The 22,533-nt window shown below is 46.2% G+C and overlaps 1 protein-coding gene across 2 annotated transcripts; it reads right to left on the bottom strand.

Moving 5' to 3' along the window:
• Positions 1-3,333: 3,333 nt before the first annotated feature.
• On the bottom strand, positions 3,334-22,533 carry spns1 (SPNS lysolipid transporter 1, lysophospholipid). Of its 2 annotated transcripts, none has more exons than XM_062036993.1 (13): positions 22,274-22,533; positions 21,660-22,043; positions 21,536-21,601; positions 21,338-21,474; positions 21,126-21,277; positions 20,993-21,059; positions 20,792-20,934; positions 14,163-14,315; positions 13,905-14,094; positions 4,636-4,701; positions 4,468-4,566; positions 4,117-4,285; positions 3,334-4,055 (listed from the first exon to the last, which is right to left on the bottom strand). In XM_062036993.1, exons 2-13 carry the CDS (start codon positions 21,847-21,849, stop codon positions 3,985-3,987), a joined length of 1,503 nt encoding a protein of 500 aa, XP_061892977.1. In that variant the 5' UTR covers positions 21,850-22,043; positions 22,274-22,533; the 3' UTR covers positions 3,334-3,984. The 2 variants fall into 2 exon arrangements, with proteins under 2 accessions (XP_061892977.1, XP_061892975.1); XM_062036991.1 differs by having other exon boundaries at positions 21,660-22,025.

Genomic DNA, 22,533 nt, shown 5'->3' with positions numbered 1-22,533 from the left:
GTACTACTCTGGACTTAGATCATACTAAATACTTTGTCAAGTACTAGTACTACACTACTAGACAACTAGTACTACTCTGTACTTCGATCGTACTAAATACTTTGTCAAGTACTAGTACTGCACTACTATGCAACTAGTACTACTCTGGACTTAGATCATACTAAATACTTTGTCAAGTACTAGTACTGCACTACTATGCAACTAGTACTACTCTGGACTTAGATCATACTAAATACTTTGTCAAGTACTAGTACTACACCACTATACAACTAGTACTACTCTGTACTTCGATCATACTAAATACTTTGTCAAGTACTAGTACTGCATTACTATGCAACTAGTACTACTCTGGACTTAGATCATACTAAATACTTTGTCAAGTACTAGTACTACACTACTAGACAACTAGTACTACTCTGTACTTCGATCATACTAAATACTTTGTCAAGTACTAGTACTGCACTACTATGCAACTAGTACTACTCTGGACTTAGATCATACTAAATACTTTGTCAAGTACTAGTACTACACTACTAGACAACAAGTACTACTCTGTACTTCAATGATACTAAATACTTTGTCAAGTACTAGTACTACACTACTAGACAACTAGTACTACTCTGTGCTTCGATGATACTAAATACTTTGTCAAGTACTAGTACTAAACTACTAGACAACTAGTACTACTCTGTACTTCGATGACACTAAATACTTTGTCAAGTACTAGTACTACACTACTAGACAACTAGTACTACTCTGTACTTCGATGATACTAAATACTTTGTCAAGTACTAGTACTACACTGCTAGACAACTAATACTACTCTGTACTTCGATGATACTAAATACTTTGTCAAGTACTAGTACTACACTACTAGACAACTAGTACTACTCTGTACTTCAATGATACTAAATAGTTTTTGTCAAGTACTAGTACTACACAACAAGTACTACTCTGTACTTCAATGATACTAAATACTTGTCAGGTACTAGTACTACACTACTAGACAACTAGTACTACTCTGTACTTCAATGATACTAAATAGTTTTTGTCAAGTACTAGTACTACACTACTAGACAACTAGTACTACTCTGTACTTCAATGATACTAAATAGTTTTTGTCAAGTACTAGTACTACACAACAAATACTACTCTGTACTTCAATGATACTAAATACTTGTCAGGTACTAGTACTACACTACTAGACAACTAGTACTACTCTGTACATCAATGATACTGAATACTTTTTGTCAAGTACTAGTACTACACTCCTAGACAACTAGTACTACACTGTACTTCAATGACACAAAATATTTTTGGTAAGTAATAGACACCTACTAGACAACTAGTACTACTCTACTAGACGACTAGTATAACACTACTAGGGTACTAGTACAACACTACTAGGGTACTAGTACAACACTACAAGAAAACTAGTACTACACTACTAGAGGACAAATACTACACTACTAGAGGATGAATACTACAGTACTAGATGACTAGTATAACACTACTAAGGTACTAGTACTACACTACTAGAGGACTACTATGCCACTAATAGATGACTAATACAATACTACTAGACAACTAGTACTGTCCTACTAGAGGACAAGTACTACACTACTAGATGACTAGTACAACATTACTAGTCAACTAGTAATACACTACCAAATAGCTAGTACTACTCTACTAGACAACTAGTACTACACTACTAGAGGACTAGTATAAAATACTAGACGTCTAGTGCTACACTACAAGAGGACTAACACTACACTACTACATGACTAATACAACACTAATAGACAACTAGTGCTACACTACTAGATGACTAGCATAACACTAGTAGACAGCTAGTACTAAACTATTGAGGACTAGTACTACACTACTAGATTACTAGTACAACAATACTCGACAACTAGTACTACACTACTAGAGGACTAGTACTACACTACTAGATTACTAGTACAACACTACTCGACAACTAGTACTACACTACTAGAGGACTACTACTACTACAATACTAGATGACTAGTACAACGACACTAGATGAGCAGTTCTACAATACTAGACAACTAGTACTACACTACTAGAGGACAAATATTACACTACTAGATGACTAGAACACCACTACTAGACAACTAGTATTACACTACTAGACAGTAGTATTACACTACTATATAGCTAGTGCTACTCTACTAGACAACTAGTACTACACTACTAGTGGACTAGTACTACACTACTAGAGGACTGGTGCAACAATACAATATTACTAGTAAAACACTCATAGAGGACTAGTATACCACTATTAGAGTACTAGCACAACACTAATAGAGTACTAATATAACACTACTAGGACTATTATAACACTACTAGTATATATAGTAGAGTAGTACAATAACACAACTAGAAACATATTATAAACCTAATAGACGACTTGTACAACACTACTAGAGTACTAGTACAACACGAGTAGAGGACTGGTGTAATACTAGTAAAGTACTAGTACAACCCTAGTAGAGGACTAGTACAACACTACTTGAGTACTAGTATAACAATAGTAGAGGAAGAATACCACACTACTAGAATACTAGTATAACACTAGCAGAGGACTGGTATAATACCAGTAGAGTTGTAGTACAAGTAGAGGACTAGTATAACACTAGTAGAGTAGGAGTACAACACTAGTAGTGTACTAGTATAACACTAGTAGAGTAGGAGTACAACACTAGTAGTGTACTAGTATAACACTAGCAGGTGACTTGTATAAGATTATTAGAGTTGTAGTACAAGACTAGTATATTACTAGCAGAGGACTAGTACAAGACTAATAGAGGACTAGTATAACACTAGTAGAGTAGGAGTACAACACTAGTAGTGTACAAGTATAAAACTAGTATAGGACTAGTATAACACTAGCAGAGGACTAGTACAAGACTAGCAGAGAACTAGTATAACACTAGTAGATGGGTAGTATAACACTTACAGAGGACTAGTGTAAGACTAGTAAAGTTGTAGTACAAAACAAGTAGACGACTAGTATACCCCTTGCAGAGGACTAGTACAAGAATAACAGATAACTAGTATAACATTAGTAGAGGACTAGCATAACACTAACATAAAACTAGTAGAGTTGTAAGACAAGACTAGTATAACACTAGCAGAGTACTAGTAAAACACTAGTAGAGTAGGAGTACCACACTTGGAGCGTATGAGTATAACACTAGCAGAGGACTAGTATAACACTAGTAGAGTAGGAGTACCACACTTGGAGAGTATGAGTATAACACTAGCAGAGGACTAGTATAACACTAGTAGAGTAGGAGTACCACACTTGGAGCGTATGAGTATAACACTAGCAGAGTACTAGTATAAGACCAGTAGAGGACTAGTACAAGAGTAGCCGAGGACCAGTATAACACTAGCAGAGGACTAGTATAACACTAGCAGAGGACTAGTATAAGACTAGTAGAGGACTAGTACAAGAGTAGCCGAGGACCAGTATAACACTAGCAGAGTACTAGTATACCACTAGTAGAGTAAGAGTACAACACTAGTAGAGGACTAGTGTAAGACTAGCAGAGTTGTAGTAGAGGACTAGTTAGTGTTGGTGAGAAAAGAAGAGAGGAGAGGTAGTAAAAGTTGTGGTGGTTTATTGAGTGAGTAAAAAAGTCCAAGTGGTCAGATGAGAACACTGGACACGGGCACCCGAGTGGACCACCCACCAAGTGGTCAGATGAGAACACTGGACACTGGCACCCGAGTGGACCACCCACTAAGTGGTCAGATGAGAACACTGGACACGGGCACCCGAGTGGACCACCCACTAAGTGGTCAGATGAGAACACTGGACACGGGCACCCGAGTGGACCACCCACCAAGTGGTCAGATGAGAACACTGGACACTGGCACCCGAGTGGACCACCCACCAAGTGGTCAGATGAGAACACTGGACACGGGCACCCGAGTGGACCACCCACTAAGTGGTCAGATGAGAACACTGGACACGGGCACCCGAGTGGAGCGCCCACTTTGTGGCACCACGATGGGCTCCTCGTCTGTGGACCAAAGAAAGGTCATGTGACGTCATGCGGTCATGTGACCCTACATGCACGCTACCTGTGGGCAGGAAGTTCTCCGCTCGATGGCGATCTCTTTGGATGAAGAGGGCGGTGGCCAGGAAGAAAGCTCCGCCCCCCACGGCCACGAAGGAGCAGAGCAGCAGCGACATCTGCAGAGAGCGGAACTGCCACAGGAAGGAGTCTCTCTTCCTCAGGGAGTCTGACACCTGCAGCATGGCATGGAGCACACCTGCTGGACTCCACCCCTCCTGTCTGTCTGTCTGTCTGTCTGTCTGTCTGTGTGTGTGTGTGTCTGTCTGTGTGTCTGTGTGTGTGTGTCTGTCTGTGTGTGTCTGTCTGTGTGTGTGTGTGTGTGTGTGTGTGTGTGTGTGTGTGTGTGTCAGCTCACCACTCCTATCAGATAGGGACTTCCTGCATCCCCAAGCAGGTGTGAGATGACTATCTGTAGAGCCTCTGCGGTGGAGCGTCGAGTAGGAACCACCACATACTGACAAGAAGAGGAGGTGAGGAGGAGTAGAAAAGCAGTAGTAGTAGAAGAAGAGAAGATGGTCCTCACCAGAAGAATGTCTGCTACGATGGCCCAGTTCATGGACAGGAAACACTCTCCCAGGAAAATAAACACCTGCAGGTATTAGCATGTACTTAGTATGTTGCAACCTTGTATTAGCATGTACTTAGTATGTAGCAACCTTGTATTAGCATGTAGCAACCTTGTATTAGCATGTACTTAGTATGTTGCAACCTTGTATTAGCATGTACTTAGTATGTAGCAACCTTGTATTAGCATGTACTTAGTATGTTGCAACCTTGTATTAGCATGTACTTAGTATGTTGCAACCTTGTTGTGATAGCTAGCATGTTGCTAGCAAGTAGTTAGCATGTAGCTCACATGTAATTAATATATGGCTAGCATGTAACAATCATGTAATTAACATATGGCTAGCATGTAGGTAACATATGGCTAGCATGTAACAAGCATATAATTAGCATATGGCTAGCATGTAATTAGCATATGGCTAGCATGTGGGTAACATATGGCTAGCATGTAACAAGCATATAATTAGCATATGGCTAGCATGTAATTAGCATATGGCTAGCATGTAGGTAACATATGGCTAGCATGTAACAAGCATATAATTAGCATATGGCTAGCATGTAACAAGCATTTAATTAGCATATGACTAGCATGTAGGTAACATATGGCTAGCCTGTAGTAAGCATGTAATTAGCATATGGTTAGCATGTGATGGAACGAGATATTTTCCATATATCCATATTTTGTGTTACTTTTTACTTCCGTAGTCATATTACAAAACAGCTAGTGCTTTTCCAAATTGTCTGCTTAGTAAAAGGTTGACTGTGTGTTTGAGGCCTTGGAGCGTCTGGAATGCAAGCGGTAGACAAAACAAAAGGGGAGAAGAGTACAGGAAGAGGGAGAAGAAGGCAGACCGGATAGAGCCACGCATCGGGATAGTTTGGGCAAGGCTGGTCTCATTATTGCCAAAGCTTTGACAATAAACAACGAAATACCAACTACTGCTTTTGGTGGTCAATTTAACATCAGCATATTTGCCATTAAAAGAACTTGGGAGTGGACAGCAGACTTTGACTTCCTTGGGAGGAAGAGCTGTCGACGCAACAATTTGGGGGCTTCGTCCGAGATGGCACGCTGTTGATCGATGACTTCTTGCAATCTTCTGGACAGACTCAATTGGCCAATTCAAGGTGAGCAGAACCTTTCTTTTTGGATAAAATCTGCGTTAGGAGTCTGTCCTGAAGTCTGTAAGTCAAACACTATATTGAACCCCAGCACGCAGAGTTGTGATTTCGATAGATTGATTGCATTTTTGCCGAGCCTGCCATTGCATTAAAATTGTAAATAAGTGGTCAACTCACGCCATTGTGTCTCGATTACCGTGACGGGCAGTTTCATTGACGAGTGAACTAATAGTTGGGTGTAGCTTACCCTGGGAATTTGGTCGTCCCTTAATGAGTTCGGGTTGCAAGATCCCAGTGACGATAATAGGGCACTGAAACGTAAGGAAAAGGCTGGAGGCCATTTGTAAAAGGTAGAATAAAGACTCCCGGGTTGAAAGATCCCTTTGCGTTGAGGGCACTAGAATTAAGAAAATATAGACACAATGGCCTTGGAGTGTGACAAACACAAATGTGATGGCGGTGGGGAAAAATGTGATGATTGGCTGCCGTTCAATGATCAATTGAATGGACGGTTGTCGACAATGGAACTAGCAGGTACAAAGAAAGAAAAAAAAAGAGAAAAAAAAAGGAGAACGTTCCTTGAAAGGGTTAAGAGGGAGTTTACAATACTCGAAAAGTCGTGAACTCAAACGTCTGGTAAAATAAAATAAAATAAAAAAAAGTAACTGGAAGTTTTATGGTAAAGTGAAACGCAGAGAGTGTGCTGCTGAGTGTGAGTGTGTGTGAGTGGGAGTGCTTACGCGCGCTCGTGTGTGTGTGTGTGTGTGTGTGTGTGTGTGTGTGCGCTGGTGAAAATGGAACACTCAGGGAGAGAATTTAAGAGTTTGGCGTATGATAAAAGTAAACGGGGATTACGTGGAAAAACGAAATGCAGCAAAAGAAACGATGATTAATGACAGAATGAACTGATTGGTTTTTTGTCTGCCGCGCATGCGCAAGACAATTCAAACGACCCGCCCAGACTTTGACTGACACCGCCCCCTACTCCAGTGACAAGAGAAGGAGGTATTAACACGCCCCCTCTAAGATTGATCTTACCTCCGAAAATTAACCCCTTCTACACGTCTGTCCATTTTCCTACGGCAGACATTTTTGACAAATGACATTAACAATAGGGGAAAAGGATGTTTATAACCTTACATTACGTGAATGGTTTCTAGGACAACAGAAAATAGAAACATTGTGTGAAGTGTAAGGAAGAGTTAGGGTACAGGAGGTTGTTTGTAAAGGAAAACGAAAGTGAAAGAAAGATGAGAAAGTGACAAATGAAGGTATTCGTAAATGGTATGCTGTTGATTGTGGTTAGCTGCAAGTTTGTTTATTTGTTTGTTTAGTTGTTTGAGTGAAATGGGAAGAAATCAATAGGAATAATTAGATGCAAAATGGAATAAAACTATGAGTGCGATAGAAAATGAATGAATAAATGAAATAAGTTCATTTTGGTCATATAATCAACCATCAACCATCAATCAATCAATGTTTATCTATATAGCCCTAAATCACAAGTGTCTCAAAGGGCTGTACAAGCCACAACGACATCGGCCTATCCTATACATTCACTGAACATTAAATTACCTAGAACATCAACGTTAAAAGAGAAAGTATTAACCCCTTATTTTGCAAGTCTGACCATTTTCCTCCAGCAGAGGGCGGTGCACACCAGACATTTTTGACACATGACAATTATAGGGGCCTACTTTAATATAAGTCTCTTGCCGATGCATACATGCAAGCCATTGTTGACCTTGTTTTCCCACCTGTACCTCCGGGAGGGAACCTTTGGCCAAACACTTTGGACAAAGTTAACCCTGATATACACGGTGCCAAAAACAATATATGGCAGGACATTTTATTCATCCCATCCAAAATAGGGCTAATGACAGAGCAACAAGGAAACGACTACTTAAATTACAGATCGCTGAAGATAAAAGGTTAAAAGAACCAAAAGGTCAAAGATCAGCTAGGGTATATTCGGCAGTGGGTGACCTTGCTTTTGAGTTCCAACAGGTGGAGGAAAGAATCCTCAACAGACGTGCGGTTGGACTCGGGTGGTGGACAACACGATGCTTCAAAGCCGGTCTGGGGTAGACACTGTTTCGGTTGTGACCAGCCTGGTCACTGGAGTCGTGACTGTCCGAACATTTCCGAACAGGAAAGGTTCCGTCGTGCCAACAAACGAACACGAAGGCGTGTAAGAGGACGCCCACATCAGGAGCCGCAGCAGGAAGTACCGACGGGACCCCTGCTGGACATGAGTGTCAACGGACAATTTTATCAGCCACCCATTCGATTCTGAATGCAGAGGTACAAAAAAACTGTGTGCTTCCTCTTTAAAGGTCGAAGGCTTCGCTGGGGTCACAAGAAGGTTAACTGTCACCAAACCACTTCCGGTTCAGATTGCTGGACCTCCTTTACAGACTGTACCCTGACATTCAAATCGCAAAGAAGGAACATTCCTGGTGTTACCTGATGGCTGAACCACCCAGCTGCGACACCACTACCAAGCATACCACAGCCTGAAACAACAGGAATGGCTCTAGCAGTGAAAACCCTGACTGACTGAGATGCTTCCGTGTGTTCTGCCACCCGACTCGCCATATGTTATGATTATTTATATATGTTGGAACTCAAGGTGTGGCTGCTCATGTTGACCTATCTTTGCAACAGCTAGCATGGTATAAAATGGACACAATAGTGTCCCACATTGTTCCCTTGCTCTCTGTCTCGCCTACAAAACCAAAGAACTTAGGTCCAATGATAAGACACGGCGTAGCTGCCAAACATTACACCGACACCCAAATACCACATTTTCAATTGTTTAGGTTTAGCACATAGTTATGTTAAACACATAACTATGGGCTGCACTTTAGACACCTGTAGGCTACGAGGAGCTAGCAGCTACACAACAGCTGAGCTAAAACGACACATTACACATTTAAGCATATCAAATAATTATAGTTGCTCATTACATACACATAGTCGTCAAGACAGAAGTCTGATAGAAAGTATTCAGTAACAAACGTGTCTGCATCATTCAACTTTCTACAACATGAGCTTGACTTAATGAATTATTGGGGCTACCAGGTGTGGTAAAATTTCAAAATACTATTGCTAAAGCATCCGCCATAAGGGTAGTATTTTTCTAGTATTGGTGACAATATAAATATAAGCATATTTTGTTACTTTCACCATATTGAATAAGTTACATAAAAGTTAGGGTTCAGATGAGTTTGAGTTAATTGTGATATTGCTAAGGGGTCCCCTACCCTAACAACACCCCCCAGTGGACAATAGAGGCTAAAGAGACTATCATTGACCTCAAACATGACCTGCCCTCCGCTACTTGACTATTAGCTGACCTTTTTCTTAGATGTTTCTAAAAGTGATAGTATGACTAACACAGTCCTTTTTTTCAGAAACAGAAGGGGGTGAGTGAGGGTGGATACAGACTCCTTGGAACAAAATCGACAATCATCCGACTCTGACACATTCCATAGTTTTAACATTTTTCCCGTGGGTAAGAAGTTATAACTAATTTTAATTTGAAAATAACGATTTTACACATCGATAGTAGTTTAATAGATCAAATTTAGAATATGGAGGAGGTGAGGGTGAACCATGTATAGTCTTTGATTTCACTGATATGATCAATACGGTACAAGGGAAAAGGTACGTACTGACTTGTGTTGACAATCACAGTGGTTGGCCGGAATCAACAACAACCTCAAAAGAGGAAGCAATATCAGTAATTAAATGACTTGTGGATGACCTAGTACCCCGACATGGTTTCCCCAAAAAGATTAGGTCAGACAACGGCAACCATTTAAAAAAATACTCACTTAGCCTTGGTCGAAAAGGCTTTCGGACTAGAACACAGGTTTGGGGTACCATCCTGAGTCCCAAGGTAAGGTTGAAAGGATGGACCAAAACATTAAAAACTAATTGGCTAAAATCTGTGCACAGACCAAATTTAATTGGATTGACATGTTGCAATTAGCGTTAATGATCATTCGAAGGTCCGTGAATAAAACTGTTTTACCGCCCTTTGAGTTTTTCACCCTATGAGTTGCATACAGGTCAGCCATTCACAGGACCAGCAGCCCCCCATGGAAGGAGGACTCAGCGTAAAACCAAAATGGTATTTTACACAAAAAATTGCAGAATTTGTGTGCCAGTTCTTCTGTACAGATTCCCTTCCGCCCGCTGAGAGGGTCAAGATCAAGGTCATCAAACACAAGTGGACGGAGCCCAGGTGGACTGGTCCCTTCAAGGTCGTGGAACGGACGTCCCACGCCCTTCGACTGGCTGGTGGAGGGGACACCTGGTACCACCTCTCCCTCTGCACTACAGCTGAAGAACCTGACAGATTACCAGCGGATGTCATTGCTGACATCGCCACAACATCTGCCCCTCAGCCCAGGAGACGAGAGAGATTTTCTACCTACATTACTCTTTTCAACTTCTATATTGTATATCCTTATTTGAGACCAGCCTTTATAGTCGAAGTTATCCAATTTCTCTTACTTGTTTTCAGCATAACTATCTGTGTCGTTATATTAAGTGAAAAGTTTGATGTTTATCCCCGTTTCGTTACCTGAATTACTCTGATTTTGATAGACGAAAGGCAGGATGTTACACGCAGTGTAACATCCTGCCTTAAAATTAATGTCCTTGAGAGGGCGTTAACTACCTCTACACCCTCTGTAGCACCTAAAGTACCACCCCACCTCGGTGGTGTTTCAAAGGCTCACATCCGTGCGTGCTAATGACATCACCACCGAAGGCCTGGTAACTTTGACCTTTAACCTTAGGAGCGGGTGCAGACAACCTTTGGCTCAGCTGGATGCCAAAACCTGGGTGACTGTGTTGCTTCTTCCGCTGGACGTCCTTTTCCCCACACTTACCCCGCCCCTTTTAAGTTGACTGACATAAATGGCTCAAACTGTCTTATTTCCTTGTTCTCTGAACCCACGCCACCAGGGTGCGATTTGTTGGCTAGTGTGTACCCTCCTGTTGACAATTCCACCCGACTTCTTCCATTTGTGGCCCAAAAGCTGAATTACACGTGTTTTCAATTCAAAGGACCCTCTTCATCCCCCAACAAATTGGGTGATATTAACCCTTCCTGGTGCACCACACTGATAGATGGCTCAAGGATAGGCCCTTGGGCACGAGCTGACTTACTCTGGTATTGTGGGGAGCACAGATTGTACATTAGAATTCCAAAGTTATCCGTGGGGTTTTGTGCTATGGTTAGACTGGTGACCCCACTCACCCTAGTGGGTACCAAATTAACTCCCCTTGTAACTCCTGTCTCAGCTGCCACTCTAACTCCCCGCCGACGCCGTCATGTTTTATCTCGGAGGAGTGTAAAGGGCTCCTTCGATTTGACGAGGAACCCTGATGGTGTTTACTTTGATGCAATAGGCCAACCAAGAGGGGTCCCCTCACAACATAAATTGTGGTGTGAATCCTGTGCAGGTTTCGAAAACCTTCCTATCATTGGTGCTATTTTCCCTGTGACGGCTACTAAAAATGTTGAACGCATTAACTATGTTTTTTATAATCTGTTGAGACTGACCAACATGACTCGTGACGCCGTTGAGGGACTTGCTGAACAACTTGCCCCGACCTCCCTCATGGCCATCCAGAACCGCATAGCCCTTGACCGCATCCTAGCCAAGGAAGAAGGTGTGTGTGCAATGTTTGGTGACCAATGCTGTACCTTCATTCCTAACAACACTGCCCCCGATGGCTCAGTTCAGAGGGCCTTAGAAGGCCTCCATGCCCTGTCCAGGGAACTTACTGAAGTTTCAGGGGCCTCTGACCCCTTCAAAGATTGGCTCCAGAGCACATTTGGCAGGTGAACTGAGCTAATTAAGTCTGTCCTGGTCTCAATTGGAGTTTTTTTTTTACCATCGTAGCCTCATGTGGCTGCTTTATCCCATCCATCCATCCATCTTCTTCCGCTTATCTGAGGTCGGGTCGCGGGGGCAGCAGCCTAAGCAGGGAAGCCCAGACTTCCCTCTCCCCAGCCACTTGGTCCAGCTCCTCCCGGGGGATCCCGAGGCGTTCCCAGGCCAGCCGGGAGACATAGTCTTCCCAACGTGTCCTGGGTCAGACGTGCCCTAAACACCTCCCTAGGGAGGTGTTCGGGTGGCATCCTGACCAGATGCCCGAACCACCTCATCTGGCTCCTCTCCATGTGGAGGAGCAGCGGCTTTACTTTGAGCTCCTCCCAGCTTCTCACCCTATCTCTAAGGGAGATGGGCCGCTTGTACCCGTGATCTTGTCCTTTCGGTCATAACCCAAAGCTCATGACCATAGGTGAGGATGGGAACGTAGATCGACCGCTAAATTGAGAGCTTTGCCTTCCGGCTCAGCTCCTTCTTCACCACAACGGATCGATACAGCGTCCGCATTACTGAAGACGCCGCACCGATCTCACCATCCACTCTTCCCTCACTCGTGAACAAGACTCCCAGGTACTTGAACTCCTCCACTTGGGGAAAGATCTCCTCCCCAACCCGGAGATGGCACTCCACCCTTTTCCGGGCGAGAACCATGGACTCGGACTTGGAGGTGCTGGTTCTCATCCCAGTCGCTTCACACTCGGCTGCGAAAAGCAGAGACCTAATCCTGCAGCCACCAAACCAGATCCCTTCAACGCCTTGACTGCGCCTAGAAATTCTGTCCATAAAAGTTATGAACAGAACCGGTGACAAAGGGCAGCCTTGGTGGAGTCCAACCCTCACTGGAAACGTGTCTGACTTACCACCGGCAATGCGGACCAAGCTCTGGCACTGATCATACAGGGAGTGGACCGCCACAACCAGACAGTCCGATACCCCATACTCTCTGAGCACTCCCCACAGGACTTCCCGAGGGACACGGTCCAATGCCTTCTCCAAGTCCACAAAGCACATGTAGACTGGTTGGGCAAACTCCCATGCAGCCTCAAGGACCCTGCCGAGAGTATAGAGCTGGTCCACAGTTCCACCACCAGGACCAAAACCACACTGTTCCTCCTGAATCCGAGGTTGGACTATCCTCTCCAGTACACCTGAATAGACCTTACCGGGAAGGCTGAGGAGTGTGAGACCACCATAGTTGGAACACACCCTCCGGTTCCCCTTCTTAAAGAGAGGAACCACCACCCTGGTCTGCCAATCCAGAGGTACCGCATGTACTACCACGTAACAATCATGTACTACCACGTAACAATCATGTACTACCACGTAACAATCATGTACTACCACGTAACAATCATGTACTACCACGTAACAATCATGTACTACCACGTAACAATCATGTACTACCACGTAACCATCATGTACTACCACGTAACAATCATGTACTACCACGTAACAAGCATGTACTACCACGTAACAAGCATGTACTACCACGTAACAATCATGTACTACCACGTAAGAATCATGTACTACTACGTAACAATCATGTACTACCATGTAACAATCATGTACTGCCACGTAACAATCATGTACTACCACGTAACAATCATGTACTACCATGTAACAATCATGTACTGCCACGTAACAATCATGTACTGCCACGTAACAATCATGTACTACCACGTAACAATCATGTACTACCATGTAACAATCATGTACTACCACGTAACAATCATGTACTACCACGTAACAATCATGTACTACCACGTAACAATCATGTACTACCACGTAACAATCATGTACTACCACGTAACAATCATGTACTACCACGTAACAATCATGTACTACCACGTAACAATCATGTACTACCATGTAACAATCATGTACTACCATGTAACAATCATGTACTACCATGTAACAATCATGTAATTAGCATAAGGCTAGCATGTAACAAACATGTAGTTAGCATGTAATTAGCATATAGCTAGCATGTAGTTAGTTAATTGCTATTGTGTAACTAGCATGTAGCTGGTATATAGCCAGCATGTAGTAAGTAAGTCGTTAGCATGCTGCTAGCCAGTAGTTAGCATGTAGCTAGCATGTATTTAGCGTGTAGCTAGCATTTTTTAACCTGTAACTAGCATGTAGCTCACATGTGTCTAGCATGTAGTGAGGACAAAGAGGGAGGTCTCACATAGGTGGCCACAGTGCTGGCCTGAGCGAAGACCACAGCCAGGTAGAGGAAGGGAGCCGACATCAGCAGACCTGCAGCACACACCAGCGGGTCTGCCCGTGGTGTCCTGGTCCTCAGCAGGCGGCTGGCCTGCACACCGCTGGCCACACCCAGCACACCCGTGACACACGTGATGATGCCAAAAATGAGACTGGTGGAAGAAAAGTTTGAATAGCGGCGCAGTGCACTGGAGGCGGAGTCAACAGCAGGTAAACTCACCTGTCAGAGGAGGGGCAGTGACCCTCCATGCAGGGCACCCGCTCACCCGTGAACACCGCCGCTCTGAGCAGGAAGGTGGGGGCCCACAGAGCCAGCGAGCCTGTGACGAAGGCCACGGCCGTGAAGCCCAGGGTGGACAAGATGAAGGTGGTGCTGCGGACACAAAGACAAGATGAAGGTGGTGCTGCGGACACAAAGACAAGATGAAGGTGGTGTTGAGGACACAAAGACAAGATAAAGGTGGTGCTGAGGACACAAAGACAAGATGAAGGTGGTGCTGCGGACACAAAGACAAGATGAAGGTGGTGTTGAGGACACAAAGACAAGATGAAGGTGGTGCTGCGGACACAAAGACAAGATGAAGGTGGTGCTGCGGACACAAAGACAAGATGAAGGTGGTGTTGAGGACACAAAGACAAGATGAAGGTGGTGCTGCGGACACAAAGACAAGATGAAGGTGGTGCTGCGGACACAAAGACAAGATGAAGGTGGTGCTGAGGACACAAAGACAAGATGAAGGTGGTGCTGCGGACACAAAGACAAGATGAAGGTGGTGCTGCGGACACAAAGACAAGATGAAGGTGGTGTTGAGGACACAAAGACAAGATAAAGGTGGTGCTGAGGACACAAAGACAAGATGAAGGTGGTGCTGAGGACACAAAGACAAGATGAAGGTGGTGCTGCGGACACAAAGACAAGATGAAGGTGGTGTTGAGGACACAAAGACAAGATGAAGGTGGTGCTGAGGACACAAAGACAAGATGAAGGTGGTGCTGCGGACACAAAGACAAGATGAAGGTGGTGCTGCGGACACAAAGACAAGATGAAGGTGGTGTTGAGGACACAAAGACAAGATGAAGGTGGTGCTGCGGACACAAAGACAAGATGAAGGTGGTGCTGCGGACACAAAGACAAGATGAAGGTGGTGCTGAGGACACAAAGACAAGATGAAGGTGGTGCTGCGGACACAAAGACAAGATGAAGGTGGTGTTGAGGACACAAAGACAAGATAAAGGTGGTGCTGAGGACACAAAGACAAGATGAAGGTGGTGCTGCGGACACAAAGACAAGATGAAGGTGGTGTTGAGGACACAAAGACAAGATGAAGGTGGTGCTGAGGACACAAAGACAAGATAAAGGTGGTGCTGAGGACACAAAGACAAGATGAAGGTGGTGCTGCGGACACAAAGACAAGATGAAGGTGGTGTTGAGGACACAAAGACAAGATGAAGGTGGTGCTGCGGACACAAAGACAAGATGAAGGTGGTGCTGAGGACACAAAGACAAGATGAAGGTGGTGCTGCGGACATAAAGACAAGATGAAGGTGGTGCTGAGGACACAAAGACAAGATGAAGGTGGTGCTGCGGACACAAAGACAAGATGAAGGTGGTGTTGAGGACACAAAGACAAGATGAAGGTGGTGCTGAGGACACAAAGACAAGATGAAGGTGGTGCTGCGGACACAAAGACAAGATGAAGGTGGTGTTGAGGACACAAAGACAAGATAAAGGTGGTGCTGAGGACACAAAGACAAGATGAAGGTGGTGCTGCGGACACAAAGACAAGATGAAGGTGGTGTTGAGGACACAAAGACAAGATGAAGGTGGTGCTGAGGACACAAAGACAAGATGAAGGTGGTGCTGCGGACACAAAGACAAGATGAAGGTGGTGTTGAGGACACAAAGACAAGATGAAGGTGGGGCTGCGGACACAAAGACAAGATGAAGGTGGTGCTGAGGACACAAAGACAAGATGAAGGTGGTGCTGAGGACACAAAGACAAGATGAAGGTGGTGCTGCGGACATAAAGACAAGATGAAGGTGGTGTTGAGGACACAAAGACAAGATGAAGGTGGTGCTGAGGACACAAAGACAAGATGAAGGTGGTGCTGCGGACACAAAGACAAGATGAAGGTGGTGTTGAGGACACAAAGACAAGATGAAGGTGGTGCTGCGGACACAAAGACAAGATGAAGGTGGTGCTGAGGACACAAAGACAAGATGAAGGTGGTGCTGAGAACACAAAGACAAGATGAAGGTGGTGCTGCGGACATAAAGACAAGATGAAGGTGGTGTTGAGGACACAAAGACAAGATGAAGGTGGTGCTGAGGACACAAAGACAAGATGAAGGTGGTGCTGCGGACACAAAGACAAGATGAAGGTGGTGTTGAGGACACAAAGACAAGATGAAGGTGGTGCTGCGGACACAAAGACAAGATGAAGGTGGTGCTGAGGACACAAAGACAAGATGAAGGTGGTGCTGAGGACACAAAGACAAGATGAAGGTGGTGCTGCGGACATAAAGACAAGATGAAGGTGGTGTTGAGGACACAAAGACAAGATGAAGGTGGTGCTGAGGACACAAAGACAAGATGAAGGTGGTGCTGCGGACACAAAGACAAGATGAAGGTGGTGCTGCGGACATAAAGACAAGATGAAGGTGGTGTTGAGGACACAAAGACAAGATGAAGGTGGTGCTGCGGACATAAAGACAAGATGAAGGTGGTGTTGAGGACACAAAGACAAGATGAAGGTGGTGCTGAGGACACAAAGACAAGATGAAGGCGGTGCTGAGGACACAAAGACAAGATGAAGGTGGTGCTGCGGACACAAAGACAAGATGAAGGTGGTGTTGAGGACACAAAGACAAGATGAAGGTGGTGCTGCGGACACAAAGACAAGATGAAGGTGGTGCTGAGGACACAAAGACAAGATGAAGGTGGTGCTGAGGACACAAAGACAAGATGAAGGTGGTGCTGAGGACACAAAGACAAGATGAAGGTGGTGCTGCGGACATAAAGACAAGATGAAGGTGGTGTTGAGGACACAAAGACAAGATGAAGGTGGTGCTGAGGACACAAAGACAAGATGAAGGTGGTGCTGCGGACACAAAGACAAGATGAAGGCGGTGCTGAGGACACAAAGACAAGATGAAGGTGGTGCTGAGGACACAAAGACAAGATGAAGGCGGTGCTGCGGACACAAAGACAAGATGAAGGCGGTGCTGCGGACACAAAGACAAGATGAAGGTGGTGCTGAGGACACAAAGACAAGATGAAGGTGGTGCTGAGGACACAAAGACAAGATGAAGGTGGTGTTGAGGACACAAAGACAAGATGAAGGTGGTGCTGCGGACACAAAGACAAGATGAAGGTGGTGCTGCGGACACAAAGACAAGATGAAGGCGGTGCTGCGGACACAAAGACAAGATGAAGGCGGTGCTGCGGACACAAAGACAAGATGAAGGCGGTGCTGAGGACACAAAGACAAGATGAAGGTGGTGTTGAGGACACAAAGACAAGATGAAGGTGGTGCTGAGGACACAAAGACAAGATGAAGGTGGTGCTGAGGACACAAAGACAAGATGAAGGTGGTGCTGAGGACACAAAGACAAGATGAAGGTGGTTCTGAGGACAAAAAGACAAGATGAAGGTGGTGTTGAGGACACAAAGACAAGATGAAGGTGGTGTTGAGGACACAAAGACAAGATGAAGGTGGTGTTGAGGACACAAAGACAAGATGAAGGTGGTGCTGAGGACACAAAGACAAGATGAAGGTGGTGCTGAGGACAAAAAGACAAGATGAAGGTGGTGTTGAGGACACAAAGACAAGATGAAGGTGGTGTTGAGGACACAAAGACAAGATGAAGGTGGTGCTGCGGACACAAAGACAAGATGAAGGTGGTGCTGAGGACACAAAGACAAGATGAAGGTGGTGCTGAGGACACAAAGACAAGATGAAGGTGGTGCTGAGGACAAAAAGACAAGATGAAGGTGGTGTTGAGGACATAAAGACAAGATGAAGGTGGTGTTGAGGACACAAAGACAAGATGAAGGTGGTGCTGCGGACACAAAGACAAGATGAAGGTGGTGCTGAGGACACAAAGACAAGATGAAGGCGGTGCTGAGGACACAAAGACAAGATGAAGGTGGTGTTGAGGACAAAAAGACAAGATGAAGGTGGTGTTGAGGACATAAAGACAAGATGAAGGTGGTGTTGAGGACACAAAGACAAGATGAAGGTGGTGCTGCGGACACAAAGACAAGATGAAGGTGGTGCTGAGGACACAAAGACAAGATGAAGGCGGTGCTGAGGACACAAAGACAAGATGAAGGTGGTGTTGAGGACACAAAGACAAGATGAAGGCGGTGCTGAGGACACAAAGACAAGATGAAGGTGGTGTTGAGGACACAAAGACAAGATGAAGGTGGTGCTGCGGACACAAAGACAAGATGAAGGTGGTGCTGGGGACACAAAGACAAGATGAAGGTGGTGCTGCGGACACAAAGACAAGATGAAGGTGGTGCTGCGGACACAAAGACAAGATGAAGGCGGTGCTGCGGACACAAAGACAAGATGAAGGCGGTGCTGAGGACACAAAGACAAGATGAAGGTGGTGTTGAGGACACAAAGACAAGATGAAGGTGGTGCTGAGGACACAAAGACAAGATGAAGGTGGTGCTGAGGACACAAAGACAAGATGAAGGTGGTTCTGAGGACAAAAAGACAAGATGAAGGTGGTGTTGAGGACACAAAGACAAGATGAAGGTGGTGTTGAGGACACAAAGACAAGATGAAGGTGGTGCTGAGGACACAAAGACAAGATGAAGGTGGTGCTGAGGACACAAAGACAAGATGAAGGTGGTGCTGAGGACAAAAAGACAAGATGAAGGTGGTGTTGAGGACACAAAGACAAGATGAAGGTGGTGCTGCGGACATAAAGACAAGATGAAGGTGGTGCTGCGGACACAAAGACAAGATGAAGGTGGTGCTGAGGACACAAAGACAAGATGAAGGTGGTGCTGAGGACAAAAAGACAAGATGAAGGTGGTGTTGAGGACATAAAGACAAGATGAAGGTGGTGTTGAGGACACAAAGACAAGATGAAGGTGGTGCTGAGGACACAAAGACAAGATGAAGGTGGTGCTGCGGACACAAAGACAAGATGAAGGTGGTGCTGAGGACACAAAGACAAGATGAAGGCGGTGCTGAGGACACAAAGACAAGATGAAGGTGGTGTTGAGGACACAAAGACAAGATGAAGGCGGTGCTGAGGACACAAAGACAAGATGAAGGTGGTGCTGAGGACACAAAGACAAGATGAAGGTGGTGCTGAGGACACAAAGACAAGATGAAGGTGGTGTTGAGGACACAAAGACAAGATGAAGGTGGTGCTGAGGACACAAAGACAAGATGAAGGCGGTGCTGAGGACACAAAGACAAGATGAAGGCGGTGCTGAGGACACAAAGACAAGATGAAGGCGGTGCTGAGGACACAAAGACAAGATGAAGGCGGTGCTGAGGACACAAAGACAAGATGAAGGCGGTGCTGCGGACACAAAGACAAGATGAAGGCGGTGCTGCGGACACAAAGACAAGATGAAGGTGGTGCTGCGGACACAAAAGACAAGATGAAGGTGGTGCTGAGGACACAAAGACAAGATGAAGGTGGTGCTGCGGACACAAAGACAAGATGAAGGTGGTGTTGAGGACACAAAGACAAGATGAAGGCGGTGCTGAGGACACAAAGACAAGATGAAGGCGGTGCTGAGGACACAAAGACAAGATGAAGGCGGTGCTGAGGACACAAAGACAAGATGAAGGTGGTGCTGCGGACACAAAGACAAGATGAAGGCGGTGCTGAGGACACAAAGACAAGATGAAGGTGGTGCTGCGGACACAAAGACAAGATGAAGGCGGTGCTGAGGACACAAAGACAAGATGAAGGCGGTGCTGCGGACACAAAGACAAGATGAAGGCGGTGCTGCGGACACAAAGACAAGATGAAGGTGGTGCTGAAGACACAAAGACAAGATGAAGGTGGTGCTGCGGACACAAAGACAAGATGAAGGTGGTGTTGAGGACACAAGAGACAAGATGAAGGTGGTGCTGAGGACACAAAGACAAGATGAAGGCGGTGCTGAGGACACAAAGACAAGATGAAGGCGGTGCTGAGGACACAAAGACAAGATGAAGGTGGTGTTGAGGACACAAAGACAAGATGAAGGTGGTGTTGAGGACACAAAGACAAGATGAAGGTGGTGTTGAGGACACAAAGACAAGATGAAGGTGGTGTTGAGGACACAAAGACAAGATGAAGGTGGTGCTGAGGACACAAAGACAAGATGAAGGTGGTGCTGAAGACACAAAGACAAGATGAAGGTGGTGCTGAGGACACAAAGACAAGATGAACGTGGTGTTGAGGACACAAAGACAAGATGAAGGTGGTGTTGAGGACACAAAGACAAGATGAAGGTGGTGTTGAGGACACAAAGACAAGATGAAGGTGGTGTTGAGGACACAAAGACAAGATGAAGGTGGTGCTGAGGACACAAAGACAAGATGAAGGTGGTGCTGAAGACACAAAGACAAGATGAAGGTGGTGCTGAGGACACAAAGACAAGATGAAGGTGGTGTTGAGGACACAAAGACAAGATGAAGGTGGTGCTGAGGACACAAAGACAAGATGAAGGTGGTGCTGAAGACACAAAGACAAGATGAAGGTGGTGCTGAGGACACAAAGACAAGATGAAGGTGGTGCTGAGGACACAAAGACAAGATGAAGGTGGTGCACAAACACAACCTTCAGTCTTCAGGGACACTCGAAACGTCGCCATGGCGATCTTACTTGGTGCTCAGAGCCCGCAGGTCGCTCAGCCAGCTGGTCCGGTGCAGCTCGTGTTGGCGCCGGGCTTCTATGGCGCCTCGTTTGGGCTCCTGCACCACCAGGAGCAGCAGCAGCACCGCCAGCAGTCCCAACGCTGGGGTCACCTGCGGCACAGGAAGTGAGCACTGAGCAGACACGCACACGCACATGTACTCCACCCACCCGCAGCGCCCAGTGCCAGTCCTCCGTCACGTTGCTGACTTGCGAGCCCACGATGTAACCCAGACCGCTGGTGGCGACAAGACAGTCACATGTCAGGTGTCTGGAGGAGCGGCGTGCGTGAGGCTCCGCCTACCTGCCCACCGGGATGGCGAAGTAAAAGACGGACAACATGTTGGTCCTGCTCTCTTTGACGAAGAGGTCGGCGATGATGGTGGGCGCGATGGTGGAGTAGCTGGCCTCGCCCACGCCCACCAGGCCGCGGGTCAGCAGCAGCGCCCAGAAGTGCTGCGGCACAGGAAGATAGGTGAACACGCCCACAATGTTAGGCTCCTCCCCCCCGCTCACCTCCTTGGGCGTGTAGGAGCTGGCGAGCGTCACCAGGGACCAGAAGGCGATGCCGCCGCTCATGATCCACTTCCTGTTGTACCTGTCGCCCAGGTAACCGAAGAGCGGCGCCAGGACCATGTAGCTGCAGATGAAGACTGAGCAAACAGGAAGTGAGCTCACAGGCGGCCGCACCTGTCCACGCCCGCTTCCACTTACCCGTCTGGAGCAGGCCCGACTTGCCGTCGTCGATCCCGAAGTAATGCTCGATGTCGGGAAGAACGCCTGGTGGAGAGAGGGCAGGTGAAGGTGTGTTGTGGGCGTGTCCTCCCAGCGTGCGTACCTGCCACCGTGAACCTGTCCATGTAGTTGAGGAGGTTGATGTAGCACAGGACCAGCACCGTCACCACCGCGCGCGTGGCCGACACGCCGCTCGCAGGCTCCTCCCTCTCCGCCGCCTCCTCCGTACCCTTCGCCTCGCTGTCGTCAGACAAGAACGGCGCCGAGTCCGACGCGGGCGCCTCCAGAGCCATGGCGCGGGCACAGGAAGTGGGCTTTATTGACAGGCGTACCTAATACAGTGGCCTGGCGGAAACGACCCGCAGGTGGGCGTGGCGACACCGTGGCTCCGCCTCTCCCTGATGAAACCCGCGGATCTTCTCCCTCGGGAACATGAGCGCAGCCGTCAATACGCCATCGAGGCCACTTCCTGTGAGGCGCAGACAACCTTTTTGAGAAATGAAAGTTTACTAACACGTGACTCCGCTCGCAGCCAATCAGTGGATGACTTGGTCCGTCACGTGATCGATTATTGTCGTACTAATGCGTCACGAGTCCAGCGTTTCTCCCAAATAACACAACTATATGTATTACTCGTAGATGTATCTATGATGATGTTGACCGACATTAACTCGCTGAATTCCACCGACTTTGGTTCGAGTCGACAAGCTTGTTTACCTCGCAGGATGAGTCAGACGAAGAGACTGTTTGTCCACTTCCGGTCAAACCTTGGCCTCCTGCGCGCGCACAAGCCGTCTAAAGTCGTCCCGCTCGGCCGTGTTTTACGTCTACTTTCGCCACTTGAGGAGCTTTAGGGCTAAGACTTGTTTAAAACTTCATAAAAGACGCGTCTGCTGCCGCCATGACACTCACGGACGGATTGTTGTTCCGCAGCTCACGTGACGTGGCGTCACGTGTCCACACAGAGCCAATCAGAT

The sequence above is a fragment of the Entelurus aequoreus genome, linkage group LG25 (genome assembly GCF_033978785.1).
Source record: "Entelurus aequoreus isolate RoL-2023_Sb linkage group LG25, RoL_Eaeq_v1.1, whole genome shotgun sequence".
Classification (NCBI taxonomy): domain Eukaryota; kingdom Metazoa; phylum Chordata; class Actinopteri; order Syngnathiformes; family Syngnathidae; genus Entelurus; species Entelurus aequoreus.
The sequence above is the reverse complement of the archived record's forward strand: the minus strand, read 5'-3'. Positions and strand labels throughout refer to the sequence as shown.

Coding starts and splice junctions, on each gene's coding strand:
- spns1 (XM_062036993.1), bottom strand. CDS start 21,849: ATGGCTCTGGAGGCGCCCGCGTCGGACTCGGCGCCGTTCTTGTCTGAC. Junction 21,475..21,535: donor GTCGGGCCTGCTCCAGACGG/GTAAGTGGAAGC, acceptor CTGTTTGCTCAG/TCTTCATCTGCAGCTACATG. Junction 21,278..21,337: donor GCTCCTACACGCCCAAGGAG/GTGAGCGGGGGG, acceptor CCTGTGCCGCAG/CACTTCTGGGCGCTGCTGCT.